Genomic DNA, 25,360 nt, shown 5'->3' with positions numbered 1-25,360 from the left:
AAACCTTTCACATTAAAAATATTTATGCTGCTCTTTTTTCTAAATCCAGCCACATTAGTAACAAAAGAAATAGAGTTCACAGATAAGACTGCAATGCCACCTACTCGCTCAGGGCTGATGTATGGAATAGCAATCTGAAAATTATCAGCTTCCAAGCCAAGACATATTGCAGATAACTGTCTCTACTTAAAAGACACAGCCAGAAAAAAAATGGGATAAAGAGAGATAGTGAGATAGAGACAAAAAAATAGCAGAGACGGACAGAGAGAGTGACAAGAGCAACAGAGAGATAGAGCTAGAGGAATATAAATAGAGTGAGAAAGACAGAAAGAGCAAGAAAAGAGAAACAGAGTGATGGAGGGAGGCACAATAAGGGAACAAGGGACAGCGAAATAGAGGGAAATAAAGTGAGCTCAAGAGACAGAGATAAAGAGAGACAGAGCGATAGTAGGAGATACAAAGAAAATAGAGCAGCAGAGTGAAATAAAGTAATAGAGAAAGTGAGACAGAAAAATCAGGCTACAGAAAGAAAAATAGAGAACAATTGAGGCAGATGAGGGATAGAATGTTACACACATTATAAATGCAAAAATCACAGGTGACAGCAAAAACAAAAGTCTATTGATTTGGGCAAGAGTGATGCAACTATTCACTACACATAAATCAAAATATGTGAATATTTGTTCTTTCATCTGCACCTATGCTCTGTAAAAGTCATCAATACCAGATTGTTGGTGGTTGATCACCCAGCACCCTCAAATCACCTTCTTAAGTCTGGAGTCACATGAGTGTATGACTCCTGAAGGGATCACAGAGCACTGCCCAGACAGGCCGGCGGCTCTCCTGCCCGAGTGCACTAGCTGCATAGAAGTACATGCTGAAGACAAAACTGGAAGACAAAAGGAGCGCAAAATGGGGCCTTACGAGGGAGAGACAAGAAAAGTAGGATATGGATACTGCTCACCTAGAACAGGTTGTGCAAATCACAACCACCTACATGGTATAGATTTAACCCCAGCTGCTGTAGCCCAATGTTCAGATCCAAGATAGTGGAAATTGAAAGGGTTAATTCAGCGCTGCCGTGACAGGAAGACAAAGCCAGTAAGTGTTTTAAAATGTTTTAAGTTCTCCTTCTTTAGACTCAATCATATCTTGTTTCTGAAGGAGATGGATAAAAATTGAGAACAAGACAGGGGTTCCAGAGCCAGAGAGGTAACTTTCAGAATTCAGTGTGTCACAGATTATGAATGAGACCAAACAATGTTGGGGTAGCAAGGTTTTTATGCTCCAGTTGAATTGGAATAAGTAACACGAAGTAATTCCTTGAGACCATCACAGACAAAATATAACATACACCAGGCCAAGACAGACCAGGGCCATCATACTGCTCCAGCAATAGTTTCCAATGTATCCGGATATCTCGGGATAAATTTACCTAACAGGCACTCTGCCTAGTATAAGGGCATAATTACTACTATATGCGCAGTGAAGATAACTGGGTGTACGAAAGGACTTGTTTATGGGTCAGCACAATGACATACAAACTTAATTACAGTGCTAACCTCCCCTTCACCTGTAACCCACACACACAGCAACAGGCTACCCAGGTGCAAAGCTTTAACAGTAACTGCATAAATAAGCACGACACCATATCACCAACATCTTAATCAAGAGGAAGTGAGCGAAGAGCCAAGGCTCTCACTTTGAGTTGATTAATCATTTATCCAAAGGTGAGGAAAGGGAAGCTGGCGGAAACTGAGCATGGGGTTTGTGTGATGTCAAAACCTCACATGAGTCTCAGGAACATAACTGGTACTGCTTGAAGGGCGCAGACGGTGGCAGTGAGTATGGGCTTTTTATCTTAATGGTGCCAAACATATGGAATCAGAATAGGTATGTCCAAGTAGTGGACAACCTTTTAAGGTACTTATCTAAAAGCAAGCAGTGCCCCCCAGGTTACAAACTTGAAACCTTCTGTAGCTTTGTTTGTAAACCAGATATGTATGTAAGTCCAAAAAAAGCCAGAAAAAAGTTAATACTCCCCTGAATACTCTAGCTGCCTAGTCCTCTTCTTTCCATTGTGAGTCATGCCGCATCTTTGGATTCTGAATTATAGACCTGGATTTCTAGAACTTGAATCTTGCGTTATCATGAGCAGTATGCTCCAGCGTGGAAGTTGTCAGGAGTCCTGGTCTATAGTGAAGAGGCCAGAGATGCCATGCTCAACTGTGGATGGTAGAGAACTGGATGGAAACATAAGTGGGGAGGTCAGTGTACTAGTTTGTTTTTTAACATCCAACAATTGGAACTAGGAGCCATTTGTAAGTCAGATATTTGGGGACTCCTTGTGCATAAATACAGGAAAACAAGGTCTGCACAGGTGGGTCCTCTTAATAATTGTAACAGGGCATTGTTCACTGAGAATAAAGAGAAAGAATTACTGAACTGGTTCTTAAGCTCTCAATACCATTTCTTTTAAAAAGGTCCTGTCAGCAGGCTTTTGTAATCTTAACTAAAATAAGACATGGCTTTAATGGTGATTTGAAGCTGATTAACATGATACCGTTTTTGAAGGAGAGCATGACACTTATCAGACACTCTTCATTCATTTAGAAGTTTACGCCTCTTATGAACGAAGTGCCTCTGACTCTGACATGCCTCCTCATCAAGACTAGCAGTGTTCATGCTGGCTTGATGAATTTAGACCATAGTGTTTTTGGACTTTGCATATTGACCCATACATCTGCCTAGATGGTCATTTAAGTTTCATAGGCTTAAATATTAAGGTTTGTATTGAGTGGAAACTAGCTCAAAGAAAGCTCCCACAGAGATGTGGTTGGTTAATGACTGCTACTTTATATGAGCTCCGGTTATAAGAGGTGTAGCTCAAGCTTCAATGCTGGGGCTGCCATTATTCATGATAGAAGAAGAGAGTAATAGTTTTGTTTCTGTTGTTTTGCAGTTGACCCCAAACTGTGTAGCATAGTGTAATCTATGGAAGACATTCATAAGTTGCATGCTAACTTTGACAAACTTAGTAGGTTGGATGTGGAGATATGTAAAAGTTATGCATCTGGACATTAATAAAATACAGGTGTTATATGTTCTAGCAACAGGAAAAACTAGGAGAGTCACTTCTAGAGAAGGATCTGGTTGTACTTGGAAATCATAGACTGAATAACAGCATGCAATGTCAATCAACAGCTTCTAAGGGATATTGTCATATATTAAAAAAATGCATAGATTTATTGGACATAGATGTAATAGTACTGCAGTACAAAGCATTAATGTAACCTCATCTGAAATATGCAGTTCAATTCTAAGAACCAGTTCATAGAATGGATAACCTAGAATTAGGAAAAGTGTAAAAAAGAGCCATAAACTAATAAGGGGCATCGATGATCTTAGCTATAAGGAAACACTAAAATAAGTAAATGTATTCAGTCTTGAAACTGCCATCTCTGACGAGACAAGATTAATTTGTACAACTACATAAATGGCCAACACGAAAAGTATGGTCAATAGTGGTTTCATATGAAACCCCCTTAAAAGACAAAAGGATACTCCCTTTGTCTAGATAAAAATTTCAGTATCCAAATGAGACAAATCTTATTCACCATTGGTACTATTATTCTGGAATAATGTCCCTCAAGAGCTCGTCACCGCGGGATACATTAATGGTTTCAAAAAAGGTATGGATTCTTTTTTAGAAGAAAATAATGTAAATGCTTATATAAATGTGTAAAGTTCTTTTCTGAATATTAGATCCAGTGGATTAATTGGTATCAGGAGGAAAGGGTTAGCTTTTTTGGAGTGGACAGTATCGTACATTGTAATTGTCTATGTGCCCCTTACCTTTGTCCCTTACCCATCACTTGGTTGACTTTAATGGAAACTTGGATTTTTTCAGTCATTTTAACAATGTAATTAGTCATTCTCTTAACAGCACAAGAAAAAGTTTCAAGATCTCTTTGCTTCTTGTTTTTATTAGGTTTCTTAAATTCTTCATTTAGGTCATCTTCTGACATAATATTATTTCAACCAAAGTTTTACTAACCTTGTTATACATAGTACTACCACGCAGATGATGGCAATCTGAATTGTACCAATCACTGCTGCTATTAAGACATACTGGAAACGTACAGGGCCTGGAACTACGTATAATACATTAAAGTCCTTCTTTTCACATTTTGATCCACTGTATCCTGCATCGCACCTACAGAGAAAAATACATTCATTAGCGGATATTATCAAATTCATACTACGCTCATAATATTTCATTATTTACTAAGCCACAAAAAAAGTGAAATTTTACTGATATAAACATACAATATGCTATAAAATTAATACCGCATTTTTCTGATCAGCAAACTATAAGACATAATAGAAAAGAGGAAAAAATCTTTTACACTGATTAAAATCTCCCTTGCTGGTCTATGGAAATTGAGGGTTAATAAAAACTTTGATGATCTCCTTTCTTGTTTTTTTTTTGTAGGATATATTAACTGCATGCAGCACTAATCCAACCTATCCTCGATGTTCAGGTATGAGTTCATTCTTGTGATTATCATTCTGACTATTTAATTGTTAGTAAAATATAATGACTTATAATTGGAAAGGTGACTGAAAAAGCATGTCAAGAAAACATCTTCTAAACATTTTCCACTGTAAAAAATATTTCTAATCCTCATGAATGCTGACAAACACCAAAACATATTATGAAGCATACCAATCTTGTTATAAGACTGGGCATAGAAAACAAATAATAATAGAACATGGAGCAGCACATGACTTCCAATACCAACATGAATTCAGTAATTCTCATGATTTGTGCCATCTTCATCAGGAGGGGAAATGCTGAATGGCATGATGTGGCAGATGTGGCATGCTACCTGTCACTACAGCAGTGTTTGTTGCAAGACATTCACATACAGCTGAAGTGTAGATCCTGATCATAAGTTCCTGCAAAATTTCACTTTGTACTTTAAATGTTACTAATAGGCAATAGATAGTGCAGAGGTGTATTACTACTCGATAAGACCAAATAACCATAGCCTGCTTCTCCTTTTCATAAATATTGTGCCATAAAGAAGCACTCCTATCAATTTTGTATCCTCTTAATATATTGAAGTTGTCATATTATAATGAAAAGGAAATAGGACCCTGCTTCACCTTCTAGGTGCTGAGGAGAAAAGTAGTCAATAGCAAAAAGAGAGAACTCCGGCACACTACCCCAAAAAAATGAATTGTCATGACAAAAGATCTGTATCAAAAAATGGTTCTAAATTACATGAAAGTCCAAAGCCAGAGAAAGTCCATTCAGAAACGTTTCGACCAATTTAGGTCATCATCAAAGGACTATCTTTGTGAGGCAGGAGGTAGCGAGACAAAATTCAGAGGCCCGACCCAATGAATCCCCAAGGGATTGGTATTCAGAGTATGTAAAAAAGAATTCAATTAGACCTGAAACGCATATGACAATGTATGTCGCTACTTGGGTCCTCGCATGAGCAGAGGATGCTTTGCAACTGTATATCCTTAGTTATGTCAGGTGCTGTGCAGAGGAGCAAATATCCACTCTATGAGGACAATGAATATCTGTGCAGGGATGCACGTGTGGAGTAGGGTCCAGGTGGAGGTCTTATTTAAGATATTGAGGGACTGGAAAGGTACACCCGTAGCGGGTAATGGCAAAGTCCTGTGTGTGCGTAGCAAAGACCGGCTCCCTGCGTGTCACGGTCGGGGTTTATTTGTGAAAAATATCAGAAATTTAGCTGAAATTTAAGAAATATTGTAATTTTGAAGCTTTTAATTTTTAACACCTTAATCAAGAGTTATGTGGGCGTCACACGGGACGATCTATCATGCAATCGCATGAGCGATCGTACCCGCCCCCGTCGTTTGTGCGTCATGGGCAATTAGTTGCCCATGTCGCACAAAGTCGTTTACCCCAGTCACACGTACTTACCTCCCGAACGACCTCGCTGTGGGTGGCGAACATCCTCTTCCTGAAAGGGGGAGGGATGTTCGGTGTCACAGCGACGTCACACAGCGGCTGGCCAATAGCAGAGGAGGGGCTGAGATGAGCAGGATGTAAACATCCCGCCCACCTCCTTCCTTCTGCATTGCCGGCGGGACGCAGGTAAGCTGTGTTCATCGTTCCCGAGGTGTCACACGGAGAGATGTGTGCTGCCCCAGGAACGATGAACAACCGGAGCACAGAAGAAGAAACAACATTTTGAAAATAAGCAACATGTCAACGAGCAACGATAAGGTGAGTATTTTTGCTCGTTCACCGTCGCTCGTAGCTGTCACATGCTATGATATAGCAAGCGATGCCAGATGTGCGTCACTTACGACTAGAGTTGAGCAATGTTCAAGGTTCGAAGTTCGCCAATTTCATGTTCGAGTGATTTTGGGGGTGCTCGAGATCGAACGCGAATGGGAGCTTTATGCTAAAAGCTCGATAGCTCCAGTTACGTTCGAGAACGGTTTGATCAGCAAAAAGCCTAGCTATTTACTAGCTGGCTTTTCACTGTAATAGTGTGAGTCACTCTGTGACTCACACTATTATCTAATTTCAGCGTATAGTGTGCGGTGGTGGCGCGTTTAGATCACTGCTGCTGGGATAATGGCGATCGCCATTTTTTTTTTTTGTTTATTTTTCCTAAGCGCGCGTGCAGTGGTGCGGGCCAGCATGTCAGCCAATCCCAGACACACACACAGCTAAGTGGTCTTTTTTGCCAGACAAGCAAGGGCATGTGTCATAGGCTGTCCATGTCACATGTACTTGCATTATAAATACGGCCATTTTCCCTCACGGCGCCATTATCTGCTTTTTGCGTGTAGGTGACAGTCACTACTCACACAGTTCCTGGCATCGCTCCGGCTGTGTACGCTATACACACAGCGCTCTACAGATTAGGGACCGAAGTTTATTTCAGCCCTTTTCAGGGCTAATTTTCTCAGGCTCAGAGCCATAGGTGACAGCCAGGTCCGTGGAAACGCTGTATAGAGCTTCAGATAACAGCGTCTGTGTACCTAAGCTCAGGGAATTCCTTGCTGCATTTCACCATTAGGAGGGACAGAAAGTGAGGCTTCCTTTCATGTCCACTGACACAGAGAACCCAGCCACTGTACCCACCTGCCCACTTTTGCCACGCTATTTTTATAGTAAACAGTGCTGAAACTTAGTGGCATCCAAACAGTGGCTGCTATACTAATTTTGTGTCCCACTGGTGCCAAGCATTTTCCAGCACCTCTGAATTAAACCCTCATGCACATTTTGCTACGCTATTTTTATAGCAAACAGTGCTGGACATAAGTGGCATCCAAAAAGTGACTGCTATACTAATTTTGTGTCCCACCGGTGCCAAGCATTTTCCAGCACCCCTGCATTAAACCCTCATGCACATTTTGCTATGCTATTTTTATAGCAAACAGTGCTGAATATAAATGGCATCCAAAAAGTGGCTGCTATACTAATTTTGTGTCCCACTGGTGAGAAGCATTTTCCAGCACCTATGCATTAAACCCTCATGCACATTTTGCTACGCTATTTTTATAGCAAACAGTGCTGCCAGTTTTAGGGCTAGAGTTGCATTGTCAGGGATAGTCAGTGTTGGTTCTTCAGCTGACAATAAAGTTAGACCACCGCTGCAATCTACTCCACCTCTCAATTTTTGCTACCACATTTTAAGTGACTAATCTTGTCGCTAACAAAATGAGTGGCAAAAGGACAGATGCTGGTGGAAAGGGGAACAGGCGTGTTGGAAAAGGAAAAAAAGTTTGTGTCTGTGGGGAAGGTGGCAAAGCTGCATTAACATGTGCTGAAGATAAGCCATCTTCCAGCAAAAGTAAGATGTCTACTACTTTCCGTGGACAATCCGATGTGCTCCCTTTTTTACGAACCCGAACAACTGTAAGAAAGGTAGATGATGCACAAAAAAAGGACATGCTTGAATGGATTTCAAGTGCTCCAAGAAGTGCCCTCTCCTCCACCTCAACTACCACATCAAAAAAAAACAAACAGTCCTCTGAGTTGTCATCCCAATCACAGTTGCTTTCTCCCAGCTATCAAGTCTCCACCCGCCCTGCACAGTATGGTGGAACAGAGATGGCTGAGTCTGCAGAGCTGTTCAGTCACACTATAGCCTGTGAATCAGAGGTCTTCTCCCAAGCTACAGTGAGTACAGACCAGGAAATGGTCTGCAGTAAGGTCCAGAACCTTTGTGACTCAGATTCAGGCCCTGATGACCAACTTTCTGAGCATAATGTAGACCCTCATTCCCAAACTGTAACACCTGTTGGTGGAGACAATGTGGAACATACTAATGACGATGAGACGCAGATACCAGATTGGGATGACAACTTAAATATTCAGTCAGAGCAGGAAGAGGCTAGGTCTGAGGGTGAGGGAAGTGCAAACACAATGCTTGATGATGAAGTTCTAGATCCCACTTACTGTCAACCCACAGTCAGGCACTTGAGGAGGTCAACAGAGGCGGTGGAGGAGGATGCAAATGACAACGAAGTTATCTTGCGCCTTCCTGGACAGAGACGGCGTACTGGTAGCACGTCTACAACTGCATCCTCAGCCACCACTCTGCCTCTGAGCACAAGTTGGGATGGCTCTGCAGGTCGCATGTCCTCTAAGCCTTGCCTAGCCTGGTCCTTTTTTGACCTCCCAAATCATGTGATCTGTAAAATTTGTCGGCAATCTATAAGTAGAGGCAAAAAGCTCACCAGTTTAACAACTTCTTCCATGAATCGTCACATGAATACCAAGCATAATTCCCAGTGGGAAGTTCACTGTGCTGCAATGCGGCCTAGTGTAGCGGGCCAACCACCGCCTGCCCCTTCCAGTGCATCCGCGCTCTCTTCATCTTCTATTACTGTGGGGACAGCTGTCACACCTGGTTTTCCACGCACACCTTCCACCACTGTAACCGCAACAGGCAGTTTGCTTGTTAGGTTGTCAGTTGGTTTGGAAGGGGAAACAAGTGCGTGTGTACAGCTCTCTCAGACATCGATAACACCAACATTGGATGAAGGCAACATCATGTCTACGCCTGCACTTTCCTCACAAATCTGCATCTTTCCAGGGACACCCTACTCACCACCGTCTACACACAGCAGCAAGATCTCTGTCTCTCAGATGTGGACAAATAAAAGGCCATTTCCTCCGACCCATGACAAAGCTAAGAGGTTGACTTTATCCCTCTGTAAGCTCTTAACTACCGAAATGCTGCCTTTCCGCCTGGTGGACACAGAGGATTTTAGAGACCTTATGTCCGTCGCAGTGCCCCAGTACCAGATGCCCAGTCGCCACTACTTCTCTAAGAAGGGTGTGCCTGCGCTATACCAGCATGTCGCACAACATCACCGCTTCCTTGAGAAACTCTGTGTGTGAATGGGTGCATTTCACCACCGATACTTGGACCAGTAAGCATGGAGAGGGGCGTTACATGTTGCTGACTGGGCACTGGGTAACTATGGTGATAGATGGAGAAGGGTCTGCGGAACAAGTCTTGCTCTTCCCAACGACTTGTGCGTCAATCCTCTGTATGTATAAGTTCCTCCAACGCTAGTGCCTCCTCAACCTCATCTGGGTCCTCCACCTCCGCCCCAAGCCTGCCTAGTCAGGCCACCAGCGTTGTAACTGCGCACAAGGAATCATGCACACCTCCTTATTATGCTGGCAGCAGAGCGCAATGGCATCAGGCGGTCTTTATCTTGAAATGTCTTGGAAATAAGAGTCACACAGCGGCAGAGTTGTGGGCAGCTCTGCTGTCCGAGTTTCATAAATGGTTGTCTCCACTCATCCGGCAGCCAGCTAAGGCCGTGTGCGACAATGCTGCAAACCTGGGTGCGGCCCTTTGCCTGGGCAAGGTGACACACGTGCCTTGTATGGTTCACGTGTTGAACCTTGTTGTCCAGCAATTTTTAACACACTATCCTGGCCTAGATGGCCTTCTGCACAGGGCATGAAAACTGTGTGCTCACTTCCGCCGTTCAATTGCCACAGCTGAGCGACTTGCATCACTCCAGAAGTCTTTCGGTATGCCGGTTCATCGCCTGAAATGCGATGTGCCGACTAGAGTTGAGCGCGGTTCGTGGTTCGTGGTTCTCCAGTTCGCGGCTCGAGTGATTTTGGGGCATGTTCTAGATCGAACTAGAACTCGAGCTTTTTGCAAAAGCTCGATAGTTCTAGAAACGTTCGAGAACGGTTCTAGCAGCCAAAAAACAGCTAAATCCTAGCTTGGTTTCTGCTGTAATAGTGTAAGTCACTCTGTGAATCAAACTATTATCACATTTCAGTGTATAGTGTGCGTGAACAGCGCCTTCAGATCACTGCTGTTTCTATAATGGCGATCGCCATTTTTTTTTTTTTTTTTTCTTGTCTTCCTTCCCTAAGCGCGCGCGTCTTGTGGGGCGGGCCAGCATGTCAGCCAATCACAGACACACACACACCTAAGTGGACTTTGAGCCAGAGAAGCAACGGCATGTGTGATAGGATCTGCATGTCACATGTCCCTGCATTATAAAACCGGACATTTTCTTCACGAACGCCATTATCTGCCTTCTGCGTCTTTGGTGTCAGACATCAGTGTCGCAGCTCCGTCCTCCTGAGTCCTATAGCCGATACAGCTGTATGCGCTGCATACACAGCGTTAGACAGCTTAGGGAGAGCACATTCTAGCAGTCCTTTTAAGGGCTCAAAGCGGCAGGGTCAGAGAGCCATAAGTGACAGGTCCTGCAAACAGCAACAGCGTCTGTTTAGCCCAGGTCAGGGATTTCCTCCCTGCATTTCACCATTAGGAGGGAATAGAAAGGCAGGCTTCCATTCCTCTACCCAGAGCACCACAATCCTGCCACTGTACCCTCTTGTCCTCTGCACACTCCAACTCATTCTAAGTAAGCCATTATACTAGCAAACATTCAGTGTACCTAGTGGCATCCTATACGTGGCTATTGGACTTTGCTATAGTCCCACTAGTGCAAAGACATTTGCAGAGCACGTCTGCCTTCATTGCACACTACAACTTTTTTAAACTAAGCAATTTTACTAGCAAACACTCAGTGTACCTAGTGGCATCCTATACGTGGCTATTGGACTTTGCTATAGTCCCACTAGTGCCAAGACATTTGCAGAGCGCATCTGCCTGCGTTGCACACTCCAACTAATTATAACTAAGCCATTATACTTGCACACACTAAGTGTTTTTTAGTGGCATCCTATACGTGGCTATTGGACTTTGCTATAGTCCTACTAGTGCCAAGACATTTGCAGAGCGCATCTGCCTGCGTTGCACACTCCAACTAATTATAACTAAGCCATTATACTAGCACACACTCAGTGAACCTAGTGGCATCCTATACGTGGATATTGGACTTTGCTATAGTCCCACTAGTGCCAAGACATTTGCAGCACGTCTGCCTGCGTTGCACACTCCAACTAATTATAACTAAGCCATTATACTAGCACACACTCAGTGTACCTAGTGGCATCCTATACGTGGCTATTGGACTTTGCTATAGTCCCACTAGTGCCAAGACATTTGCAGCACGTCTGCCTGCGTTGCACACTCCAACTAATTATAACTAAGCCATTATACTAGCACACACTCAGTGTACCTAGTGGCATCCTATACGTGGCTATTGGACTTTGCTATAGTCCCACTAGTGCCAAGACATTTGCAGCACGTCTGCCTGCGTTGCACACTCCAACTAATTATAACTAAGCCATTATACTAGCACACACTCAGTGTACCTAGTGGCATCCTATACGTGGCTATTGGACTTTGCTATAGTCCCACTAGTGCCAAGACATTTGCAGCACGTCTGCCTGCGTTGCACACTCCAACTAATTATAACTAAGCCATTATACTAGCACACACTCAGTGTACCTAGTGGCATCCTATACGTGGCTATTGGACTTTGCTATAGTCCCACTAGTGCCAAGACATTTGCAGAGCGCATCTGCCTGCGTTGAACACTCCAACTAATTATAACTAAGCCATTATACTAGCACACACTCAGTGTACCTAGTGGCATCCTATACGTGGCTATTGGACTTTGCTATAGTCCCACTAGTGCCAAGACATTTGCAGAGCGCATCTGCCTGCGTTGCACACTCCAACTAATTATAACTAAGCCATTATACTAGCACACACTCAGTGAACCTAGTGGCATCCTATACGTGGATATTGGACTTTGCTATAGTCCCACTAGTGCCAAGACATTTGCAGCACGTCTGCCTGCGTTGCACACTCCAACTAATTATAACTAAGCCATTATACTAGCACACACTCAGTGTACCTAGTGGCATCCTATACGTGGCTATTGGACTTTGCTATAGTCCCACTAGTGCCAAGACATTTGCAGCACGTCTGCCTGCGTTGCACACTCCAACTAATTATAACTAAGCCATTATACTAGCACACACTCAGTGTACCTAGTGGCATCCTATACGTGGCTATTGGACTTTGCTATAGTCCCACTAGTGCCAAGACATTTGCAGCACGTCTGCCTGCGTTGCACACTCCAACTAATTATAACTAAGCCATTATACTAGCACACACTCAGTGTACCTAGTGGCATCCTATACGTGGCTATTGGACTTTGCTATAGTCCCACTAGTGCCAAGACATTTGCAGCACGTCTGCCTGCGTTGCACACTCCAACTAATTATAACTAAGCCATTATACTAGCACACACTCAGTGTACCTAGTGGCATCCTATATGTGGCTATTGGACTTTGCTATAGTCCCACTAGTGCCAAGACATTTGCAGAGCGCATCTGCCTGCGTTGCACACTCCAACTAATTATAACTAAGCCATTATACTAGCACACACTCAGTGTACCTAGTGGCATCCTATACGTGGCTATTGGACTTTGCTATAGTCCCACTAGTGCCAAGACATTTGCAGAGCGCATCTGCCTGCGTTGCACACTCCAACTAATTATAACTAAGCCATTATACTAGCACACACTCAGTGAACCTAGTGGCATCCTATACGTGGATATTGGACTTTGCTATAGTCCCACTAGTGCCAAGACATTTGCAGCACGTCTGCCTGCGTTGCACACTCCAACTAATTATAACTAAGCCATTATACTAGCACACACTCAGTGTACCTAGTGGCATCCTATACGTGGCTATTGGACTTTGCTATAGTCCCACTAGTGCCAAGACATTTGCAGCACGTCTGCCTGCGTTGCACACTCCAACTAATTATAACTAAGCTATTATACTAGCACACACTCAGTGTACCTAGTGGCATCCTATACGTGACTATTGGACTTTGCTATAGTCCTACTAGTGCCAAGACATTTGCAGAGCGCATCTGCCTGCGTTGCACACTCCAACTAATTATAACTAAGCCATTATACTAGCACACACTCAGTGAACCTAGTGGCATCCTATACGTGGCTATTGGACTTTGCTATAGTCCCACTAGTGCAAAGACATTTGCAGAGCACGTCTGCCTGCATTGCACACTACAACTTTTTTAAACTAAGCAATTTTACTAGCAAACACTCAGTGTACCTAGTGGCATCCTATACGTGGCTATTGGACTTTGCTATAGTCCCACTAGTGCCAAGACATTTGCAGAGCGCATCTGCCTGCGTTGCACACTCCAACTAATTATAACTAAGCCATTATACTTGCACACACTAAGTGTTTTTTAGTGGCATCCTATACGTGGCTATTGGACTTTGCTATAGTCCTACTAGTGCCAAGACATTTGCAGAGCGCATCTGCCTGCGTTGCACACTCCAACTAATTATAACTAAGCCATTATACTAGCACACACTCAGTGAACCTAGTGGCATCCTATACGTGGATATTGGACTTTGCTATAGTCCCACTAGTGCCAAGACATTTGCAGAGCACGTCTGCCTGCATTGCACACTACAACTTTTTTAAACTAAGCAATTTTACTAGCAAACACTCAGTGTACCTAGTGGCATCCTATACGTGGCTATTGGACTTTGCTATAGTCCCACTAGTGCAAAGACATTTGCAGAGCACGTCTGCCTGCATTGCACACTACAACTTTTTTAAACTAAGCAATTTTACTAGCAAACACTCAGTGTACCTAGTGGCATCCTATACGTGGCTATTGGACTTTGCTATAGTCCCACTAGTGCCAAGACATTTGCAGAGCGCATCTGCCTGCGTTGCACACTCCAACTAATTATAACTAAGCCATTATACTTGCACACACTAAGTGTTTTTTAGTGGCATCCTATACGTGGCTATTGGACTTTGCTATAGTCCTACTAGTGCCAAGACATTTGCAGCACGTCTGCCTGCGTTGCACACTCCAACTAATTATAACTAAGCCATTATACTAGCACACACTCAGTGTACCTAGTGGCATCCTATACGTGGCTCTTGGACTTTGCTATAGTCCCACTAGTGCCAAGACATTTGCAGCACGTCTGCCTGCGTTGCACACTCCAACTAATTATAACTAAGCCATTATACTAGCACACACTCAGTGTACCTAGTGGCATCCTATACGTGGCTATTGGACTTTGCTATAGTCCCACTAGTGCCAAGACATTTGCAGCACGTCTGCCTGCGTTGCACACTCCAACTAATTATAACTAAGCCATTATACTAGCACACACTCAGTGTACCTAGTGGCATCCTATACGTGGCTATTGGACTTTGCTATAGTCCCACTAGTGCCAAGACATTTGCAGAGCGCATCTGCCTGCGTTGCACACTCCAACTAATTATAACTAAGCCATTATACTAGCACACACTCAGTGTACCTAGTGGCATCCTATACGTGGCTATTGGACTTTGCTATAGTCCCACTAGTGCCAAGACATTTGCAGAGCGCATCTGCCTGCGTTGCACACTCCAACGAATTATAACTAAGTTACATTGTCAGGGATATTTATTCTTTATTATTCTGCTGTTAATAAAGCTAGACCACCACTGCAATCTTCACCACCTCTCAATTTTTACTACCACATTTTCAGTCCACAATCTTGTCGCAATCAACATGAGTGGCAAAATGACAGATGCTGGTGGAAAGGGGAAGAGGCGTGGTGGAAAAGGCAAAAAAGGTTTTGTCAGTGGGGAAGGTGCCAAAGCTCCATTATCATCTGCTGAAGATAGACCATCTACTAGCAAAAGTAAGATGTCTACTACTTATTGTGGACAATCCGATGTGCTCCCTTTTTTACGGACACGAACAAGAGGAACAAAGGTAGATGATGGGCAAAAAAGGAAAATGCTTGAATGGATCTCAAGTGGTCCAACAAGTGCCCTCTCAGCCACTTCAAGTACCGCATCCAAAAAACACCATTCCTCTGAGTTGTCATCCCAATCACACTTGATTTCTCCCAGCTCTGAAGTCTCCATCAGCCCTGCACAGTATGGTGGAACTGAGATGGCTGAGTCTGCAGAGCTGTTCAGTCACACTATAGCCTGGGAATCAGAGGTCTGCTCCCAAGCTACAGTGAGTACAGAACAGGAAATGGTCTGCAGTGATGCCCAGAACCTTTGTGACTCAGATTCAGGCCGTGAGGACCAAGTTTCTGAGCATAATGTTGACCCTTTGTCACAAACTGTAACACCTGTGGTTATAGACAATGAGGAACATACTGATGAAGATGAGACGCAGATACCCGATTGGGATGACAACTTAAATATTCGGTCAGGGCAAGAAGAGGCTCGGTCTGAGGGGGAGGGGAGTGCGAACACAACAATTGATGATGACGTTCTAGATCCCACCTACTGTCAACCCCCAGTCAGGCACTCGAGGAGGTCAACAGAGGCGGTGGAGGAGGATGCAACCGACGACGAAGTTACCTTGCGCCTTCCTGGACAGAGTCGGAGCACTGGTAGCACGTCTACAACTGCATCCTCAGCCACCACTCTGCCTATGAGCATTATTCGGGGTGGATCAACAGGTCGCATGGCCTCTAAGCCTTGCCTAGCCTGGGCCTTTTTTCACATCGAAAAAGATCGCCCAACTCATGTGATATGTAACATTTGTCATGATTCTGTTAGTAGAGGTCAAAACCTCAGCAGTTTGACAACTTCTTCCATGAATCGTCACATGAATAAATATCATAAGTCCCGGTGGGAAGCTCACCGTGCTGCAATGCCGGCTAGCGGAGCGAACCATCCACCGCCCGCCCCTTCCAGTGCATCCGCGCGCTCTTCATCTTCTAGGACTGTGGGGACAGCTGTCACACCTGTTTTTCCACGCAAAACTTCCACCACTGTAACCGCAACAGGCAGTTTGCTTGTAAGGTCGTCAGTTGGTTTGGAAGGGGAAACAAGTGAGTGTGTACAGCTCTCTCAGACATCGATAGCACCAACGTTGGATGAAGGCAACATCATGTCTCCGCCTGCACTTTCCTCACAAACCTGCATTTTTCCAGGGACACCCTACTCAACACCGTCTACACACAGCAGCCAGATCTCTGTCCCTCAGATGTGGTCAAATAAAAGGCCACTTCCTCCGACCCATGACAAAGCTAAGAGGTTGACTCTATCCCTCTGTAAGCTGTTGGCTACCGAAATGCTGCCTTTCCGCCTAGTGGACACACAGGATTTTAGAGACCTTATGTCTGTCGCTGTGCCCCAGTACCAGATGCCTAGTCGCCACTACTTCTCTAAGAAAGGTGTGCCCGCGCTACACCAGCATGTCGCACACAACATCACCGCTTCCTTGAGAAACTCTGTGTGTGAACGGGTGCATTTCACCACCGATACTTGGACCAGTAAGCATGGACAGGGACGTTACATGTCGCTGACTGGGCACTGGGTAACTATGGTGATAGATGGTGAAGGGTCTGCTGCACAAGTCTTGCCGTCCCCACGACTTGTGTGTCAATCCTCTGTCTGTCCAAGTTCCGCCACAGCTTCTGCATCCTCCACCTCATCTGGGTCCTCCACCTCCGCCCCAAGCCTGCCTGGTCAGGCCACCAGCGTTCTCACTGCGCAGAAGGAATCACGCACGCCTCATTACTATGCTGGCAGCCGAGCGCAACGGCATCAGGCGGTCTTTAGCTTGACATGTCTTGGTAATAAGAGTCACACAGCTGAGGAGTTGTGGTCAGCTCTGCGGTCCGAGTTTAATAAATGGTTGTCTCCACTCAACCTGCAGCCTAATAAGGCCGTGTGCGACAATGCTGCAAACCTGGGTGCGGCCCTTCGCCTGGGCAAGGTGACACACGTACCTTGTATGGCTCACGTGTTGAACCTTGTCGTGCAGCAATTTTTAACACACTATCCCGGCCTAGATGGCCTTCTGAACAGGGCACGAAAACTGTCTGCTCACTTCCGGCGTTCAAGCGCCGCAGCTGAGCGACTTGCATCGCTCCAGAAGTCTTTCGGCCTGCCGGTTCATCGCCTGAAATGCGATGTGGCGACACGCTGGAATTCAACTCTCCACATGTTACAGCGACTGTGGCAGCACCGCAGAGCCCTGGTGCAATACGTCATGACGTATAGCCTGGGCCAACGAGATGCAGAGGTGGGGCAGATCACCCTGATGGAGTGGTCTCAGATCAAGGACCTATGCACCCTTCTGCACAGTTTCGACATGGCGACGAATATGTTTAGCTCTGACAATGCCATTATCAGCATGACGATTCCAGTCATTTACATGCTGGAGCACACGCTAAACACTATTCGGAGTCAGGGGGTGGGACAACATGAAGGGGAGGAACTACAGGAGGATTCATATGTGCAAGGGACAACAACATCACCAAGGTCCAGACGTTCATCATCACCAACGCAGCAGGCATGGGACCATGGGGAACAGGGATCGACAAGGGCGCATAGTAGCAGGCGAAATGTTGAGCAAGGTGCAGGAGAACATGAAGAAATGGAGGACGAACTGTCCATGGACATGGAAGACTCAGCGGATGAGGGAGACCTTGGTCAAATTTCAGTTGAAAGAGGTTGGGGGGAGATGTCAGAGGAAGAAAGAACGGGTAGCACCTCTATGCCACAAACACAGCGTGGACTTGGTCCGCATGGCTGCGCAAGACACATGAGTGCCTTTTTGTTGCACTACCTCCAACATGACAGTCGTATTGTCAAAATTAGAAGTGATGATGACTACTGGATTGCCACACTATTAGATCCCCGGTACAAGTCCAAATTTTGTGACATAATTCCAGCCATAGAAAGGGACGCACGTATGCAGGAGTATCAGCAGAAGCTGTTACTCGATCTTAGCTCGGCTTTTCCACCAAACAACCGTGCAGGTGCAGGGAGGGAATCTCCCAGTTGTAACTTGACAAACATGGGACGGTCTCGTCATCTTCACCAGTCTACCCGTACCAGTAGGACCGTATCTGGTGCCGGTAACAGCAATTTTATGGAATCTTTTCATAATTTTTTTAGACCCTCTTTTGCAAGGCCACCAGAGACAACAAGTCTGACACATACTCAACGGCTGGAGAGGATGATACAGGAGTATCTCCAAATGAACATCGATGCCATCGAGGGCCCAAGTGCTGCCACTGATGGGGTGGGTGTCTGTGTGGCCCAATTTTTGGAAAAAAGGGAGACTCCGCTTGGAGTAACCCTTGCTTACATTGTTTTTAAAAGAAGCCAAGATGAACAAGTCATGGGTCAGCAAAGACTTTGCTACCTACCCCGGTGTCATCCTGGGGACGGTTAATTATGGGGTATTTTTGAATGTGATTGATGCAAATGTAGCTGTGAAGTGTACAACTAGGGCCCAAGTGCTGCCACTGATGGGGTGGGTGTCTGTGTGGCCCAATTTTTGGAAAAAAAGGGAGACTCCGCTTGGAGTAACCCTTGCTTGATGTGTTTTTAAAAGAAGCCAAGATGAACAGAGCTGGGATCAGCAAAGACTTTGCTACCTACCCCGGTGTCATCCTGGGGACGGTTAATTATGGGGTATTTTTGAATGTGATTGATGCAAATCTAGCTGTGAAGTGTACAACTAGGGCACAACTGCTGCCACTGAATGGGTGGGTGTGTGTGGGGCACAATTTTTGGAAAAAAGGGAGACTCCGCTTGGAGTAACCCTTGCTTACATTGTTTTTAAAAGAAGCCAAGATGAACAGAGCTGGGATCAGGAAACACTTTGCTACCTACCCCGGTGTCATCCTGGGGACGGATAAGAATGGCGTATTTTTGAATGTGCTTGATGCAAATCAAAACATCCTGTTTGCAACTAGGGCCCAAGTGCTGCCACTGATGGGGTGGGTGTCTGTGTGGCCCAATTTTTGGAAAAAAGGGAGACTCCGCTTGGAGTAACCCTTGCTTGATGTGTTTTTAAAAGAAGCCAAGATGAACAGAGCTGGGATCAGGAAATACTTTGCTACCTACCCCGGTGTCATCCTGGGGACGGATAAGAATGGCGTATTTTTGAATGTGCTTGATGCAAATCAAAACATCCTGTTTGCAACTAGGGCCCAAGTGCTGCCACTGATGGGGTGGGTGTCTGTGTGGCCCAATTTTTGGAAAAAAAGGGAGACTCCGCTTGGAGTAACCCTTGCTTGATGTGTTTTTAAAAGAAGCCAAGATGAACAGAGCTGGGATCAGCAAAGACTTTGCTACCTACCCCGGTGTCATCCTGGGGACGGTTAATTATGGGGTATTTTTGAATGTGATTGATGCAAATCTAGCTGTGAAGTGTACAACTAGGGCACAACTGCTGCCACTGAATGGGTGGGTGTGTGTGGGGCACAATTTTTGGAAAAAAGGGAGACTCCGCTTGGAGTAACCCTTGCTTACATTGTTTTTAAAAGAAGCCAAGATGAACAGAGCTGGGATCAGGAAATACTTTGCTACCTACCCCGGTGTCATCCTGGGGACGGATAAGAATGGCGTATTTTTGAATGTGCTTGATGCAAATCAAAACATCCTGTTTGCAACTAGGGCCCAAGTGCTGCCACTGATGGGGTGGGTGTCTGTGTGGCCCAATTTTTGGAAAAAAAGGGAGACTCCGCTTGGAGTAACCCTTGCTTGATGTGTTTTTAAAAGAAGCCAAGATGAACAGAGCTGTGATCAGCAAAGACTTTGCTACCTACCCCGGTGTCATCCTGGGGACGGATAAGAATGGCGTATTTTTGAATGTGCTTGATGCAAATCAAAACATCCTGTTTGCAACTAGGGCCCAAGTGCTGCCACTGATGGGGTGGGTGTCTGTGTGGCCCAATTTTTGGAAAAAAGGGAGACTCCGCTTGGAGTAACCCTTGCTTGATGTGTTTTTAAAAGAAGCCAAGATGAACAGAGCTGGGATCAGGAAATACTTTGCTACCTACCCCGGTGTCATCCTGGGGACGGATAAGAATGGCGTATTTTTGAATGTGCTTGATGCAAATCAAAACATCCTGTTTGCAACTAGGGCCCAAGTGCTGCCACTGATGGGGTGGGTGTCTGTGTGGCCCAATTTTTGGAAAAAAGGGAGACTCCGCTTGGAGTAACCCTTGCTTGATGTGTTTTTAAAAGAAGCCAAGATGAACAGAGCTGGGATCAGGAAATACTTTGCTACCTACCCCGGTGTCATCCTGGGGACGGATAAGAATGGCGTATTTTTGAATGTGCTTGATGCAAATCAAAACATCCTGTTTGCAACTAGGGCCCAAGTGCTGCCACTGATGGGGTGGGTGTCTGTGTGGCCCAATTTTTGGAAAAAAAGGGAGACTCCGCTTGGAGTAACCCTTGCTTGATGTGTTTTTAAAAGAAGCCAAGATGAACAGAGCTGGGATCAGCAAACACTTTGCTACCTACCCCGGTGTCATCCTGGGGACGGATAAGAATGGCGTATTTTTGAATGTGCTTGATGCAAATCAAAACATCCTGTTTGCAACTAGGGCCCAAGTGCTGCCACTGATGGGGTGGGTGTCTGTGTGGCCCAATTTTTGGAAAAAAGGGAGACTCCGCTTGGAGTAACCCTTGCTTGATGTGTTTTTAAAAGAAGCCAAGATGAACAGAGCTGGGATCAGGAAATACTTTGCTACCTACCCCGGTGTCATCCTGGGGACGGATAAGAATGGCGTATTTTTGAATGTGCTTGATGCAAATCAAAACATCCTGTTTGCAACTAGGGCCCAAGTGCTGCCACTGATGGGGTGGGTGTCTGTGTGGCCCAATTTTTGGAAAAAAAGGGAGACTCCGCTTGGAGTAACCCTTGCTTGATGTGTTTTTAAAAGAAGCCAAGATGAACAGAGCTGGGATCAGCAAAGACTTTGCTACCTACCCCGGTGTCATCCTGGGGACGGTTAATTATGGGGTATTTTTGAATGTGATTGATGCAAATCTAGCTGTGAAGTGTACAACTAGGGCACAACTGCTGCCACTGAATGGGTGGGTGTGTGTGGGGCACAATTTTTGGAAAAAAGGGAGACTCCGCTTGGAGTAACCCTTGCTTACATTGTTTTTAAAAGAAGCCAAGATGAACAGAGCTGGGATCAGGAAATACTTTGCTACCTACCCCGGTGTCATCCTGGGGACGGATAAGAATGGCGTATTTTTGAATGTGCTTGATGCAAATCAAAACATTCTGTTTGCAACTAGGGCCCAAGTGCTGCCACTGATGGGGTGGGTGTCTGTGTGGCCCAATTTTTGGAAAAAAAGGGAGACTTCGCTTGGAGTAACCCTTGCTTGATGTGTTTTTAAAAGAAGCCAAGATGAACAGAGCTGTGATCAGCAAAGACTTTGCTACCTACCCCGGTGTCATCCTGGGGACGGATAAGAATGGCGTATTTTTGAATGTGCTTGATGCAAATCAAAACATCCTGTTTGCAACTAGGGCCCAAGTGCTGCCACTGATGGGGTGGGTGTCTGTGTGGCCCAATTTTTGGAAAAAAGGGAGACTCCGCTTGGAGTAACCCTTGCTTGATGTGTTTTTAAAAGAAGCCAAGATGAACAGAGCTGGGATCAGGAAATACTTTGCTACCTACCCCGGTGTCATCCTGGGGACGGATAAGAATGGCGTATTTTTGAATGTGCTTGATGCAAATCAAAACATCCTGTTTGCAACTAGGGCCCAAGTGCTGCCACTGATGGGGTGGGTGTCTGTGTGGCCCAATTTTTGGAAAAAAGGGAGACTCCGCTTGGAGTAACCCTTGCTTGATGTGTTTTTAAAAGAAGCCAAGATGAACAGAGCTGGGATCAGGAAATACTTTGCTACCTACCCCGGTGTCATCCTGGGGACGGATAAGAATGGCGTATTTTTGAATGTGCTTGATGCAAATCAAAACATCCTGTTTGCAACTAGGGCCCAAGTGCTGCCACTGATGGGGTGGGTGTCTGTGTGGCCCAATTTTTGGACAAAAAAGGGAGACTCCGCTTGGAGTAACCCTTGCTTGATGTGTTTTTAAAAGAAGCCAAGATGAACAGAGCTGGGATCAGCAAAGACTTTGCTACCTACCCCGGTGTCATCCTGGGGACGGTTAATTATGGGGTATTTTTGAATGTGATTGATGCAAATCTAGCTGTGAAGTGTACAACTAGGGCACAACTGCTGCCACTGAATGGGTGGGTGTGTGTGGGGCACAATTTTTGGAAAAAAGGGAGACTCCGCTTGGAGTAACCCTTGCTTACATTGTTTTTAAAAGAAGCCAAGATGAACAGAGCTGGGATCAGGAAATACTTTGCTACTTACCCCGGTGTCATCCTGGGGACGGATAAGAATGGCGTATTTTTGAATGTGCTTGATGCAAATCAAAACATCCTGTTTGCAACTAGGGCCCAAGTGCTGCCACTGATGGGGTGGGTGTCTGTGTGGCCCAATTTTTGGAAAAAAAGGGAGACTCCGCTTGGAGTAACCCTTGCTTGATGTGTTTTTAAAAGAAGCCAAGATGAACAGAGCTGGGATCAGCAAAGACTTTGCTACCTACCCCGGTGTCATCCTGGGGACGGATAAGAATGGCGTATTTTTGAATGTGCTTGATGCAAATCAAAACATCCTGTTTGCAACTAGGGCCCAAGTGCTGCCACTGATGGGGTGGGTGTCTGTGTGGCCCAATTTTTGGAAAAAAGGGAGACTCCGCTTGGAGTAACCCTTGCTTGATGTGTTTTTAAAAGAAGCCAAGATGAACAGAGCTGGGATCAGGAAATACTTTGCTACCTACCCCGGTGTCATCCTGGGGACGGATAAGAATGGCGTATTTTTGAATGTGCTTGATGCAAATCAAAACATCCTGTTTGCAACTAGGGCCCAAGTGCTGCCACTGATGGGGTGGGTGTCTGTGTGGCCCAATTTTTGGAAAAAAAGGGAGACTCCGCTTGGAGTAACCCTTGCTTGATGTGTTTTTAAAAGAAGCCAAGATGAACAGAGCTGGGATCAGCAAAGACTTTGCTACCTACCCCGGTGTCATCCTGGGGACGGTTAATTATGGGGTATTTTTGAATGTGATTGATGCAAATCTAGCTGTGAAGTGTACAACTAGGGCACAACTGCTGCCACTGAATGGGTGGGTGTGTGTGGGGCACAATTTTTGGAAAAAAGGGAGACTCCGCTTGGAGTAACCCTTGCTTACATTGTTTTTAAAAGAAGCCAAGATGAACAGAGCTGGGATCAGGAAATACTTTGCTACCTACCCCGGTGTCATCCTGGGGACGGATAAGAATGGCGTATTTTTGAATGTGCTTGATGCAAATCAAAACATCCTGTTTGCAACTAGGGCCCAAGTGCTGCCACTGATGGGGTGGGTGTCTGTGTGGCCCAATTTTTGGAAAAAAGGGAGACTCCGCTTGGAGTAACCCTTGCTTGATGTGTTTTTAAAAGAAGCCAAGATGAACAGAGCTGGGATCAGGAAATACTTTGCTACCTACCCCGGTGTCATCCTGGGGACGGATAAGAATGGCGTATTTTTGAATGTGCTTGATGCAAATCAAAACATCCTGTTTGCAACTAGGGCCCAAGTGCTGCCACTGATGGGGTGGGTGTCTGTGTGGCCCAATTTTTGGACAAAAAAGGGAGACTCCGCTTGGAGTAACCCTTGCTTGATGTGTTTTTAAAAGAAGCCAAGATGAACAGAGCTGGGATCAGCAAAGACTTTGCTACCTACCCCGGTGTCATCCTGGGGACGGTTAATTATGGGGTATTTTTGAATGTGATTGATGCAAATCTAGCTGTGAAGTGTACAACTAGGGCACAACTGCTGCCACTGAATGGGTGGGTGTGTGTGGGGCACAATTTTTGGAAAAAAGGGAGACTCCGCTTGGAGTAACCCTTGCTTACATTGTTTTTAAAAGAAGCCAAGATGAACAGAGCTGGGATCAGGAAATACTTTGCTACTTACCCCGGTGTCATCCTGGGGACGGATAAGAATGGCGTATTTTTGAATGTGCTTGATGCAAATCAAAACATCCTGTTTGCAACTAGGGCCCAAGTGCTGCCACTGATGGGGTGGGTGTCTGTGTGGCCCAATTTTTGGAAAAAAAGGGAGACTCCGCTTGGAGTAACCCTTGCTTGATGTGTTTTTAAAAGAAGCCAAGATGAACAGAGCTGGGATCAGCAAAGACTTTGCTACCTACCCCGGTGTCATCCTGGGGACGGATAAGAATGGCGTATTTTTGAATGTGCTTGATGCAAATCAAAACATCCTGTTTGCAACTAGGGCCCAAGTGCTGCCACTGATGGGGTGGGTGTCTGTGTGGCCCAATTTTTGGAAAAAAGGGAGACTCCGCTTGGAGTAACCCTTGCTTGATGTGTTTTTAAAAGAAGCCAAGATGAACAGAGCTGGGATCAGGAAATACTTTGCTACCTACCCCGGTGTCATCCTGGGGACGGATAAGAATGGCGTATTTTTGAATGTGCTTGATGCAAATCAAAACATCCTGTTTGCAACTAGGGCCCAAGTGCTGCCACTGATGGGGTGGGTGTCTGTGTGGCCCAATTTTTGGAAAAAAAGGGAGACTCCGCTTGGAGTAACCCTTGCTTGATGTGTTTTTAAAAGAAGCCAAGATGAACAGAGCTGGGATCAGCAAAGACTTTGCTACCTACCCCGGTGTCATCCTGGGGACGGTTAATTATGGGGTATTTTTGAATGTGATTGATGCAAATCTAGCTGTGAAGTGTACAACTAGGGCACAACTGCTGCCACTGAATGGGTGGGTGTGTGTGGGGCACAATTTTTGGAAAAAAGGGAGACTCCGCTTGGAGTAACCCTTGCTTACATTGTTTTTAAAAGAAGCCAAGATGAACAGAGCTGGGATCAGGAAATACTTTGCTACCTACCCCGGTGTCATCCTGGGGACGGATAAGAATGGCGTATTTTTGAATGTGCTTGATGCAAATCAAAACATCCTGTTTGCAACTAGGGCCCAAGTGCTGCCACTGATGGGGTGGGTGTCTGTGTGGCCCAATTTTTGGAAAAAAAGGGAGA

General features: G+C 45.3%; 1 protein-coding gene across 2 annotated transcripts in view; it reads right to left on the bottom strand.

Annotated features, from left to right (window-relative positions):
- TMEFF2 (transmembrane protein with EGF like and two follistatin like domains 2) overlaps positions 1–25,360 on the bottom strand; it is a 1,330,598-nt gene that overhangs the window by 34,858 nt on the left and 1,270,380 nt on the right. For both annotated transcript variants that reach the window (XM_075319057.1, XM_075319058.1), the window contains one exon: positions 4,058–4,216. In XM_075319057.1, coding sequence (XP_075175172.1) covers positions 4,058–4,216 — 159 coding nt within the window. The remainder of the gene's footprint in view (positions 1–4,057; positions 4,217–25,360) is intronic.

The sequence above is a fragment of the Anomaloglossus baeobatrachus genome, chromosome 7 (genome assembly GCF_048569485.1).
Source record: "Anomaloglossus baeobatrachus isolate aAnoBae1 chromosome 7, aAnoBae1.hap1, whole genome shotgun sequence".
Lineage (NCBI taxonomy): Eukaryota > Metazoa > Chordata > Amphibia > Anura > Aromobatidae > Anomaloglossus > Anomaloglossus baeobatrachus.
The sequence above is the reverse complement of the archived record's forward strand: the minus strand, read 5'-3'. Positions and strand labels throughout refer to the sequence as shown.